At 34.4% G+C, this 13,515-nt stretch overlaps 1 protein-coding gene across 2 annotated transcripts in view; it reads right to left on the bottom strand.

The window, feature by feature from the left end:
- The window catches only part of DLGAP2 (DLG associated protein 2), a 1,288,940-nt gene that overhangs the window by 1,045,353 nt on the left and 230,072 nt on the right, over positions 1-13,515 (bottom strand). For both annotated transcript variants that reach the window (XM_069065393.1, XM_069065392.1), the window contains one exon: positions 5,881-5,935. In XM_069065393.1, coding sequence (XP_068921494.1) covers positions 5,881-5,935 — 55 coding nt within the window. The remainder of the gene's footprint in view (positions 1-5,880; positions 5,936-13,515) is intronic.

Raw genomic sequence — 13,515 nt, 5'->3', positions numbered from 1 at the left:
AGAGAGAGAGAGAGAGAGAGAGAGAGAGAGAGAGAGAGAGAGAGAGAGAGAGAACAAGGAGCTACTGATCACAATGATTTAAATTTTGGGCAAGCTATTAAATTCAATTCACCAAACATTTTTTAAGTACCCACTATGTACCAAGTAATATGCTAGGCAGCAAGAAATATACAAAGCTTAAGCCAAGACGGTCTCAGCCTTTATACAATTTATCATCTATGACATGATAAGTGCTATTAAAATGTACAAAACAGAGTGTTATGTGAGGTCTGTTAGGGAAGACAATGATTGTCAAGGAAAATAATTAAAAATATCTTATAGGAAGGTTCTCAATTGTGGTTTCTTTTTAAGGAGGTATAGGAATTAAGGAGTCAAAGAAAGAATATGTTACAGACATTGGGAATAGTGTAGGAAAGGCATAGAAATAGGAAAATGAAAGGCATTTGAGGAAGACAAATAATTGTCCACTTTTTCTTGACTACAGTGTGATACAAGATAAGGATTTGAAGGTAGGGTAACAATAGATCATGAGAGGTCTTGAATACCTGGTACAAGCATACAAATTTTACAATGAAATTATTAGTAATTCAGAAGTAAGTATACTGCTCTCTCTGCTATGTGCTAAAGTGTTCTTTGTCCTCTCCAAAATAATCAGCCAACCTAAACTATGATGTGAGGCAACCATCACTTGTTACAGAAAAGGCTACTGAAATCAGTGTCAAGGTGGTACAATTGTATCCCACTGTAGATAGTTACCACACATATTGAGAGCTTAGCCCAAACAAAAGTTAGAGGGCAAAAGAGAGAAAACATCAGATTGGAAGAGAGCTAGAAGCTCTGGGAGAGGCCTAGTGATGGCTTTTACACTCAGAGTTGATGCCAAAGACTTCCTCATTTTGAAAAGGAATCATAAATTTTAGAAGGTCATTCCAGACATCACACACAAAGCTGAACTTCAGGGTCAGTCCAGTGGATAACAAACATCTGGCATCTCTATTACAGAAGAGTTCCCAAAGAAGGATTTCCATCTCATAGAACCAGAAGAAACAATTAGAGTAGAAAGTGTGAAATGTAGAAGGAACTACTTGGAGGTCAAGTGGAAGGTTGGGAGGAACCAAAAGAGTAGACATTTCAGGGGTGGCTAGGTGGTGTGGTAAATAGAGCACCAGCCCTGGAGTCAGGAGGACCTGAGTTCAAATCCGGCCTCAGACACTTAACACAAAAACTGTGTGATCTTGGGCAAGTCACTTAACCCCAACTGCCCTACTTTCCCAACTTCAAAAAGCAAAAAAAAAAAAAAAAGAATAGATGTTTCTTAGAGATTTCAATTTATTTTTATTCAATAAGTATCTAATAAGTGTTTGGTAAATGCCATTTAGATAGACCCTGTGCTAAATGTTGAAGATACAAAAACAAAACCATCCCTATCCTTAAGTAGTTTATGATTCTACTTGTGCAAAATATGTACACAGGTAAATAAACACAAACTAATTCCAAGGGAAGGGGAGAAGTCTAAGCACTAGGTGAATTGGGAAAAGTCTCATGTAGGAGGTATAGCTTGAGCTTAACTTGAAATGATCTGGGATTCTAGACAGTAGATGTAAGAGGGACGAACATCCCAGACATGGAAGAAAGTTTGTGAAAAGAAGAATTTGCACTGAGTTTACACAAAGAAGAAGACAAAGTGTCATTTATATGAAATGGCAAATAGACCAATTTGGCTGAAACATAAAATGTGTGAGGAAAAGTCATGTGAAATTCTTCCAGATTAGAAAAAATGGTCTCTCTCTCTCTCCCTCTCCCTCCATCCATCTCAACCCTTTCCATAGACTTCTTTTCATGCCTTTCTAGGGAACATGATGTACAAATTCTTGTCAGGTTTCAGTAAAGGATGTTCAGGTATTTAGCACAGCACAAAGAGACTCATTACACCTTCAGTATCAAAACCATCAGTAGTAACCAAAGGGATATTAAAAATAATGAAGACCTGTTTGCCCACTATAAGTAGTCCCATTTAGAATAAATGTGACTCTTTTCACATGAACTGTTTGATCCATAATTTATCATACTTCATCTCCATCATTCAACATCTTAACTCTGCATTGAACAAAAAGCAACTGAAAATTTTTTTCTAAATATTTGACTATGTAAAATAATCATTGAATATGCCTGGCTGAGAATACTGATTACAAAGCAAGCTCTTAAGCATTTAGCCAGTAAATAGGACCTTTTATAGAAGTAATGATAACATGATTCAGATAATCCAATAAAATATTTCCATCTGAAATTGTGAAAACTTTTCTCACACCCAAAATCATTATGGTAATAATTGGTCACTTTCCAATCCATGCATACCTATGATTACTTATTTTTAAACTATCCTTTTTGCATTTATATAACTTTGCCTTAATCCTACCTATAATAGTCAATATCTACCTCATCTAAATGTATGCAATATTCGATATATTCATTTCAAACCCAGAAACTTTCTTAAACATTCTACGCCCCTTTGATCACCAAAATATCTTCTGAGCTATCTACTTCCCCCTTTCTACCTTTCCAGTAGCCCAACTCCATTACCTTAACACCAAAAGGTTCATGTATGGAACTGCAATATTTGTCAGCAAATTTAACGTCATCACTCATTATTCAGCTGGCTTCAGGTATATGAGTAACTTGTCATTTAAAATATTTTCAGATCTTGTCATCAGTACAGAAAAAAAAAGGAAAATAAGAAGAAAATTGAACTATGGCTTTAATATAAAGAAGACCTTAACACCCTCTATACACAGAGAGACTGACCAAGGAGTACATATAATTTCTACCTAATAGTGCCCAGAAGATGATCAGAAACTACAATGTAAAAAAACTTAAGAGCAACCATGCATAGTATTCATATTTGAGACAGAGAGTTTTCCCTAACCACCACCACTTTACTACCTTACCCCTTAAACATAGCAAAATGGTTTATATATTCAATTGGATTTTGCCACAGATAACTCAGATGCCCCAATGTAAGCATGTCAGCTTATGTGTCCCTCATCATTTCTATAAAAAATAAGTTGAATAATAACATGAATCGTATGACTCATTTTCTTTGAAGCACCATTCCAAATTTTAACTTTCCCAAAACAAGTGAATTGGTTAATGAAAGTGCATGTGCTTTGAAGCACAGGAGAGTTTCAGAATTGGTGTCAGGATATAATAAAAACCATTTCATTTTTAATTTCCAGGAGACATTTGTTGTTAAGCTACCTCTATGATTTCCCTATATTTTGATCACTCAGGTATGTTGTTATCCTGCATTGTTTTCTCTGATCAACAATAAAATTATTGTGTAGGCTTTGTCTTCTACTTAAAAAAAAGATTCACAATATAATAATTACAGGAAAGATACCCCACACTATCCTTCATGTGCAATTTGGTCATCCTTAGAAACAATATGAATTCACATTTATAAATTACGAAGGGGAGAAATTCAAATACCACACTGCAAGCTAATACAGGTGTCTTCTTATGTACATTTCACCTGAATGATTAAAATATGAAGTAATGTTAAATAATGTCTGTGTGCCCAAAACATTTTCCAAATATCATTTTCTAAATAATTTAACAGCTTAATACACCTAAGACCACATTTTACTATATGCAACAGCCAGGACATATTCATCTTTCAATCTAAACAAATTACTGCTTTAAAGTTATTATTCCAGTCTGCTCTTTTTTCCTCCTCTGTTTAATAACATCTTTACTGTTTCCATAACCAATGTGATAGCCTTGGGTCTTTTTTTTTCACCTGATTTGAAAGTAAAGCATTACAGCATATAAACATTTTCAATAAAATTGACTAGCAATTCCTCTCATTGTTCATGCTTAAATGTTACTAAATGCCAGCCTTCTGGGCCCCTGCTGTCAGTCATTTGGAAGAATCCCGGAGAAAGTAAATTTAAAAAAGATTAATTTCACGATATTTTCATTATGACCTTGAAATTATTATCTAATAGTAGAAGAAGATGCCTTTTAATAACCCTTTAGAAGCCCATTTTGCTTTCTAAAGAATATGAAATAAAATCAGAACTTATTGTATCATAATTTTGGGGACTTCTCACAATGAAAAATGTACATATAAAATAACCAGTGAACTCTGTAACACAAATTTACTCATTTACCATTTTATTCATCAAAACAGGTCATCCCATGCTCATATACATTTCTCAGAGTCTTAATTCCTTGGTACCATATGGCTATTAAAGATTCCATTGAGCTTTGAAAAATATACTTATGGGGAAAAAATCCACTTTGTTAAAATGTTTAACCAGCTTCATCAGTAAGCTCCCTATAGCAATAAAACTCTAAAATTCCCAGCAGTCATTCACATAAACAGGCAAAATGAGAACAAGTAGAATTCATCTGTGAACTGACATTGATTTTAGTTAGTAATACAGCTATCTCTTTCCATTAGAAAAAGATTAAACTCAGAGAGAAACTGTTTCCAGGGATCCAAGAATTCCACATATTGCCATTTCTAAATGACTACTATGAACCACTGCTTACAGGACAAGGTTGTTGACCATTTATAATGGAAATGACAAGGACTACATCAGATAAAGTTAACTTAATTACCCTAGGCTGAATTTTACTCCCATATGTTAAATTCTGTCAAGCAAAAGTCAGTTTACTTAGCAACATTATTCTAAAAGTTGGATATAGTAGAGGATTGGCCTTTGAGTCAGAAAGTTCTAGATTCAAATACTTCCTCTGACATATACTGACTGTGTAAACCAAAGGAAAGCACCTCTTAGTACTATAGGCAATTTTAAGCTTCAGATGATTAGTCACAGATGAAGTGCCAATCCACATCAATGGAGGGATTCTACACACTGGGAGTTCTCTACATTGATAAAACCATGTATATAAACTAAAATAAAAATATTACCATAATGAGCAATAACACTAATCTAAAGTAGTGGAAATGAAAATACAATTCTATGATTGTCCTTTGAAAAAATAATGACCCCCAAATACCTAGGAACATAATTGTGCTACACACACTTGATATTAGTTTTTCTAAAGGCATTCTATGCAAGGAAGGGGATTTTTAAACACAAAGAAAAAAAGAGTAAGTATGGATCAACCTATTCCTCTATGAATTTAATGCTTTCATCTATAAAAACAAGCGGAATAGGAAAATGGATTCCTCCTGTCTGAAGACATTTTGTAAGTAAGAGTTATGGGTTAACACATGTGAAGTTGATTTTTTTTATTGCAAAATAGCACAATATTCCAAAATTCCCATTCAAACAAGTTTTCACCATCAGGTTTCTTGGAAAATATCCCAAAGCCCCACACTTACTATTTCAAACCAAATACCTCTAACCTACCATGAGAAATTACACAATGATACCATCTCTCAACTCAAGACTTCCATCCTGTTCTTTTATTCATTGCAATGCAGAAGGCTTTAAGCACAAACCATCTACCCATTTCCTACATAGCCTATCAATATAAGAGCCTTGATTGCAAACAGAATCAAAATGCAATGTTCCTGGCATACTTAGCTCTGCTAGCCAAAATCAGTCTTTTCATAATTTTCAAAAGAAAAGGCTTCAGAGTAAATATAACAACTGCAAAAACTACTACTAGTTTCCTTCAAGAAGAGACAGCCAACAATAGAACATAATTTGCAAATCTATTTCTCCAGATGAAAACTGATCTAAAAACAGGTTTCAATTTGCACGTGGAGCTAAACATCCAATTTCCCCCACTTTTCCACAAGTTTGATGCACAATTCTAAAAAAAAAAATCCTGAATGCCTAAATCATGAGATCACATTTTTAAAAAATCTATATTTCCAAAAAAAAAAAAAGGAAATTTCTTTACCTGTATTCCTGTCTGGTAAGATACAGCAATGCTTCTGCAGAATGCCAGGCAAAACCTATTTGAAAACAAATAAATAAAACAATACATGTGGTTACCATTAGGGAAGAGAGAAGCATCTCATTAACTGTTGAAACTGTTTCTCTAATAAGGTCATTCAGTGTTGCTCAAAGTCATCACACTGAGAACAGCCTGACAAATTGAACAGTACAAGGAAAAATGGATGACAAGCATTTTTCATCAAAAAGGTTAATCACAGAAGTATACATGTTTATATTTTCTTCTTAAACTGCTAACAGCTCAGTTTAATGCATATCCCTTTTGAACATGAAGAGAGTCTGTAAACTTGATAAAGAACTACAAAGGGGAGGGTAAACTAATGATTACCCAACCAATTTTTGAGCTAGCTTTGTTAAAAAGTAGACAATTTTATTGTCTGGAAATAAAAAATTGTTCTAAACAACGTACTGGAATCTATTGCTTCTGCTTTCTAAATCTGGGATTATTTGAACAAGAGAAAATTTGAAAGTATACATACTTCCAACCACCATTAATGGCAAAAGGTAAGAGGAAAATCTTATTTCTGAGGGGTTCTTTTACAAAACCACAAAATGAATAAAGAAATACTTATAGTTTGAAAGAAGAATTTCCTCCCAGAAAACCCATCACATGTATTTGAATGTATAGTCCACATAATTTGTCAACCAAAAGGATTTTGTAGGAAATCTTTTTGACCAATTAAATAGAACAATCAACTTGAAATATTGTATGTGATCATGTTGAATCCACAAAGCTAAAACAAACAATTATAATCCTCTTTATTTTTTTCAGCCATCAAGTATCTAATATTGTTTGCAGAGCACCATGCTGGGTAGAAAGATGAAAAAGAATACTAACAAAGAAAAAGAAGACAGCTTTCACCCTTGACAAGTTGACAGTCTGGACAAGTTGCTTTCAACTTAACAGCACAAGGCAGACGTTCAATAAATACTTGTTAAGCTGAATTTAATTACAGAATTTCTCTTAAGAGCAATGATTGCCCCCTCTCTGTGCCAATGTAAGAACTCTTCCCTTCTAGGGATCCCTAACCAATATTAAATACAGCCTTGAAGTCAACATGGACAATTCAAGTTCAATAATGTAGGGCTTATTATATGTACAATGCTGTGGAAGACACAAAGTCTCAGGCGTGGGCCCTCTCCTCAAGAAGCTTTCAGTATAGTTCTGTGGACAGAGTAAATACACATGAAATTATGTTCATCACAATACCAATTTAAACTTATAGCACTTTAAGCTTTACAAGAATAGTTGAGTGTTTCTTTAAAAATTCCGCAATTTTCTGCTTTCCTTTTGATCTTGGCTACATTTATTTCTACAAAAACTTGTTAATTTAATGTAATTAAAATTACCCATTTTACAGCTAACTTTGCTCTCTATTTCTGGTTTATTCATAAATTGTTCACCTATCTATAACTCATATAAGTAATAAAAAATTTTATAGACAGTTTCTCAGATAAAAGTCTCCTATCTCAAATACATAAAGAATTTTGTCAAATCTATAATAGTACTATCATTCCCTGATTGATAAATGGTCAAAGGATATGAATAGGCAGTTTTGTGATGAAGAAATCAAAACAATTTATAGTCATATGGAAAAATACTCTAAATCATTACTGATTAGAGAAATGCAAATTAAAACAATTTTGAGATATCACTTTATACCTATCAGAATGGCTAAAATGATTAAAAGGGAAAGGGAAAAATGTTGGAGGGGTTGTAGAAAAATTAGTACACTAATTAATTGTTGGTAGAATTGTGAACTGATCCAACTGTTTTGCAGAGTAATCTGGAATTATGGCCAAAGAGTTATTAAACTACCTATATCCTTTGACCCAGCAATACCAATACTAGATCTATTTCCAAAAATGATTAAGGAAAAATTATGAGAACCTATATGTTCTAAAATGATTATAGCAGGTATCTTTGTAGTGACAAAGAACTAGAAATTAGAAATTGTAAGGCTACCCATCAATTGGGGAATGCTGAACAAGTTGTGGCATATGATTGTGATGGAATACTGCTATGCTATAAGAAGTGATGAGCTCAATGATCTTAGAAAAACATGGAAAGACTTGCATGAGGAGCAGCTAGGTGGCACAGTGGATAGAGCACCAGCCCTGGAGTCAGGAGGACCTGAATTCAAATCTCAGTGTCATCTTTGACTCCTTACTCAGACTATTCCCCCCAATGTCAGCCCCCACCATATCCAATCCATTGTCAAATAATTTCTAGCTTCATAACATCTCTTTCATATATCCCTTATCTCCACTCACAGAGCAGTCACCCTGATGTAGGCCCTAACTACCTCATGCCTGGACTATTTCAATAGTCTCCTAGCTGGTCTCCCTGTCTTAAGTCTCTTCCAACTTCAGTCTATCCTCCACCCCACTGCTAAGTGATCTTCTTAAAGTTTAGGTCTACCATGTTGTCCCCTATCCAATACATTTTGGTGACTCCATATCACCTCCATGATCAAATACAAAATCTTCTATCTGGCTTTTAAATTTCTTTACCAGTTGACCCCTTCTCAGTCTTTTTATACTTTATTCCTTTCTGTGTTCTCAAGTACAATAACACAGACCTCCTTACATCTCTTCATATAGTTTGATCCAACTTTAGACTTTGTGCCTCTTCATTGGTTGTCTTCCATCCATGGAACACTTTCCCTCTTCACTTTTACTCATAGATTTCTTAGGGTCCTTCGAAACAGTTCAAATACCACCCTTTGAAAGAAGCTAGTCTATCCCCTCCCCCATCTAATACTTTCCCTCTTAGATTACTTCCTATTTTTACTATATGGGTTTATTAATACATATATAGATAGATGAACACATACATATATGCTTGTATATGTATGTATCAAAACAAGGTACATACATATAAAGCAGATATTCATCTATGCATGTACAGGCTTGTTTATTCATGTATACATTTACATACATGTAAGTATATAACATATATATTTCTTTTGCACCTTGTATTCACTTGGGTTTTTTGTTTGTTGGCAATTGGTTGGTTTGCTGTATTAGAACCCTCCCTTAGAAGTACAATTTTTTCCTCTCCTTATATCAACAGTATTTAACAAAGTGTCTAGCAAATAATGAAAGACTTAAATAACTTCTTGGTGGCTGACTCACTAACCAAACTTTTGGGGTTGTCTCTGTTTTCTCTCTACATCTCCCAGTCACCAAATTCTACTGCGTTTGTTTGTTTGTTTTAATGTCTCACATCTGTTCTTCCTTCTAATTGTTACTAAAACTCAGAAACTTTTTTTTAACTCACAACTAGGAGTACTAGCTTCCTTAATGCCTTCACCCCAATGACTTTCATCCTGCCCATCATCACCAGATTACTTTTCTTTCTTTGATATCTTAATCACTTGCTTTTCTGTTCAAAAAACATCAATAACTGGCCTACCTTTCCTGGTGTATTAGGAATACAGAACAAGAACAAGACTGTTCTTGCTCTCCAATCAATACAGGTCTATGCTGAGTGGATATTACCCTAAATGTAATGTATACTACATTAGCACAAAATATGGTGCTCTTAGGGTTCAGCTTCACTCCTGTGGATCTCCACATAGCTCAAAATGGAAATTCTTCCCATTCCAAATACACAAAACAGTATCTTTCTCCCACAACCCCAAACAATGCCATTTGCTCCACTGCTACCTCTTCCCTTGATACATCTCCCTCCACCTTCCTCGAGAGCAACCTTTCCCTTCATGGCTCACATAGCACTTCATTTAGTATTCCCAAACACACTCTTTTGTAATATGACATATTACAGTCACTTGTGCTTGTGTTGGATCCATCTCACCCCCAATAAACAAACACCCCCGCTAGAAAGAGTTCCATGATGAAAAGGACTGTATCTTTTCTACATATTACATCTCTCCTCATTCCACTAATATCAGGCACATAACTTGCTTAATAAATGTTTTTGAACATATGTTTTTCAGATGAATCTGAGAAATTTATCAAAAGTTCCCATCAATAATAACACTCAGTTCCGTTAAGTAACATACAAAATATATATTTAACTGAAAAAGCTTTGCTGTGATTGGGGGAGTTGGGGAGATGGAGATGTTGAGGTTTCAGAGAAATTTTCTGCAGGTGTAATCTATTGTGGAATTTACTTTGTTTTTTCTATTGATGGGCAATTTTTGTTCAATGATTGTGCTCATATCTAATCTTGACAACTTCCTCCTAGTCCTGTTCCCAGGGAAGCCATGTATATTTAGTCTCAGACTTACTCCTGGCCTTTGAGTATACTGAGCACGCACCATGACTGCCATGTAGCAGGATTTAGCTGAAGGGTACAGGAAGGCACTATTATAATAGGTTTATTTCTTCCTCTCTGAGGGATTTACAGAAGACAGCAATAGAGAATGAAATTATCCTTCCTCCCCAAAGGCACTCTTAAAAAGTTCAATTCCTGTCACCCTGCCTGCTTAATGTGTGTGTTCAGCTGCCAGGAGTAATTGTGGGCCATTGTGCCCTGCAATGCCATGGGCAGGTGAGGTTAAAGAAAATGGCCTTCAACCTTGTAACCAACCTCTTCCATCAAGCTGTACCCAGTTTCATTGAGAAACAAAATTCTAATACACACCATCAGTCTTCTCCACTCCCCATGACTCAAGGAAATCTTCCTGCTTATATATTCTAGTCATTGTATGCATGTATGTATGTCAAGTCTTATCAACCACATTATAAACCTTTTACGTACAGGCCCAACTTAAGGTGTACCCTTCTCTGATAATGCTAGATCACTCTCATTTTTCTATCTCTAATTCTTTATGAGCTTATTATCTAGGCTATGCAATTGAAGTTTCTTATAACCTGTCTTAACCTCTACCTTTCTGTTTAAGACTATTTACCACTCTATTATATGAGTAAACAATGTCACTAATATAATACAAACCATTTGACTATAATAAAAGAGTTTTGTGTTTGCATATGAGCAATTATATGGGTTCTTATCGGTAATATCTATTCAACAAACATATTACAATTAAGTTATCATTTTAGGAGAGTAGACATTTATTCCAAAAAATGATATGAATGCTGTTCAAAATCCTTTGGTACTCTTCTGCAAGAAATGCCCTCTGAAATAAACATCCCCACGACCAAATGGACTCATGAATGAATGCTACCAAACATTTAAAGAATAATTATTTCCAATTCTACATAACCTATTTGAAAAGCAGGCAAAGAAGGAGTCCTACCAAATTATTTTTATAAAACAAATATGGTGCTGATATCTAAACCAGGAAGAACAAAAACAGAGATAGAAAACTATAGACCAATTTCTCTACTGAAAATTGATGCAAAAATTGTAAATAAAATACTAGCAAGGATATTATAGCAACATATCACAAAGATCATGCACTATGATGAGGTGGGATTTATACCAGGAATACAAAGCTGGTTCAATATTAAGAAAACTATCAGCATAATTGGCCATGTCAATAGTAAAACTAACAAAAAACTTATGATTATCTCTAGCTGGAAAAAAAGGTTTTGACAAAATACATTTATTCCTATTAAAAATGCTAGAAAGCATAGGAATAAAGGGAGCTTTTCTTAAAATGATAAGCAATCTCTACCTAAAACTATTAGCAAGCATTATCTCTAATAGGGATAAACTAGAAGCCTTTGTAATAAGATCAGAGATGAGGTAAGGATGCCTGTTATCACCATTATTATTCAATATTGTTCTAGAAATGCTACCTATAGAAATAAAGTGAGAAATGAAAGAAACAGAACTACAAGGCCAATATATCCAATGACCACAATAACATAAAGGAAAGCAATACAAAAGGCAGGTAGACCCAGATTAATTACAATGGCTAAACTTGGTTCCAGAGAACAGATAATGAAAAACCTTTCCCTCCACTCTGTGGAGGGAAGGAAGGAAGGAGGATTAGAGGTGCAAAGGAAGACATTTTGTTGGTTAGTTTTGCTTGTTTTCCTTTCTTTCCAGCAAACTTCATGTGTGGTTCATAGGGAGTACATCTAATAATAATTGTGATGTAAAAGAAAAAAGTCACCAACAAAACTTAAAAATGGAAATAAATTAAATAATTGTCACCTAAACCAGTGTATGAACGACATACTACTTATTGTATTATCACATCTCATTTGGAAAGCAAATATGTATTAATTGATTTGAGCACACAAACCCTTTTTCACAATATTGGATTTTTTAGAAAGAGGCAAAAATCATCTGGATTTAAATCTACTCCCCAAAGAAGATTTGCCACCCCTTGAAGATTATCTTAAGAATATGCTACCGCTCAAAAGGCCATTTCAAAAGAAGAATTTTCAATATTCAATTCCACTCAATAATCATATATTGGTTTTAGAGCAAAGTCACATTCATTGGAATAAGAATATAGCCTCCCAAAGTAACAACACTTAACTAGATGTGTGTTCTTGTATCTTTGTTATAAAACTTCTCACAGTTACTTTGGTTACTTTAGAATGTCTCAAATCTATGCCTTTCCATTCCCACTGTCATGATCTTTCTTCTGGCATTTGACTCCTGTATGGACTATTGCAAATCTGTCCATCTATGAGTCTATCTCCCTCTCTTCCTCTGCTCCCCCTCTTCTTTCCCCTTCTCTCCGTCTCTGTCTCTCTATCTCTCTGCCTTTCTCTCTCTATCTCTCTGCCTTTCTCTCTCACATGCACATGCACATGCAAGTATATATTCTTCTAGTTCACAGAAATAAAATTTAGGAGTGAAGGGAACTAAGAGACCATTTAGTACAATTCTCTCCTTTTGCAGATAAGGAAACAGACCCACAGGAGCTTCAATGACTTGCTCAAACTTCTGACTCCTGAATCCCAAGTTCAACATTCTTGCACTATATAGAAATTCAACAATTCAATAAATGTTTAAGAACCTACTGTGCACTATCAATTGTGATCAGAATTGTAGAGGGACAAGATGAAAAGGACACAGTCCTTGCCCTGAATGGTACTTGCAAAAATACAACATGTACCCAAATGAATATGTTAGTATACAAATAGAGACAAAGGAGAAGTTCAAAGTAGTTGTTAGGAGAGTTCATATTCAACTGGGAAAAAGGAAAACTGGGAAAGCATAATTATTCATCGTAATAATATATATTATGCTATAACATATACTACAAGATGATATTTATATCGCTCTCTTTTCATTTATAACCATTTGTTACATTTGGAACAATAGTATTCAGTACATTTTTCATCAGTGTATATATCTGTCATCCCTTTACTCTGAACTATACCCTTTTAAGACTTTTGCATGTATTCTTTTTCAAGGCTAGATTCTTTGTACATGCTATATTTGGCTATGTTCATTCATTTACCATGTTTCAAAGACCATTCAAAAAACAAGTCATTTGATTGTTTTTTATTATGTTTGGGTGGGAGAGCTTTAGATATTTCTCTCACCTTCCATTTTTAAAAAGTATTTCCTAAATATCTAAAAGTCCAAAGATTTTTCTGAAGCAGCAATGACCTCCATTTTCCTTCCAGTCAGTGGAAATAATACATCCAATTTGTACATATCAAAAGTGAAATCTCTGAA

The sequence above is a fragment of the Petaurus breviceps genome, unplaced genomic scaffold, assembly GCF_028583685.1.
Source record: "Petaurus breviceps papuanus isolate PSGF00001 unplaced genomic scaffold, PetGlider_PUasm1.0 90686, whole genome shotgun sequence".
Classification (NCBI taxonomy): Eukaryota; Metazoa; Chordata; class Mammalia; order Diprotodontia; family Petauridae; genus Petaurus; species Petaurus breviceps.
This window is presented reverse-complemented; position numbering and strand designations above follow the sequence as displayed.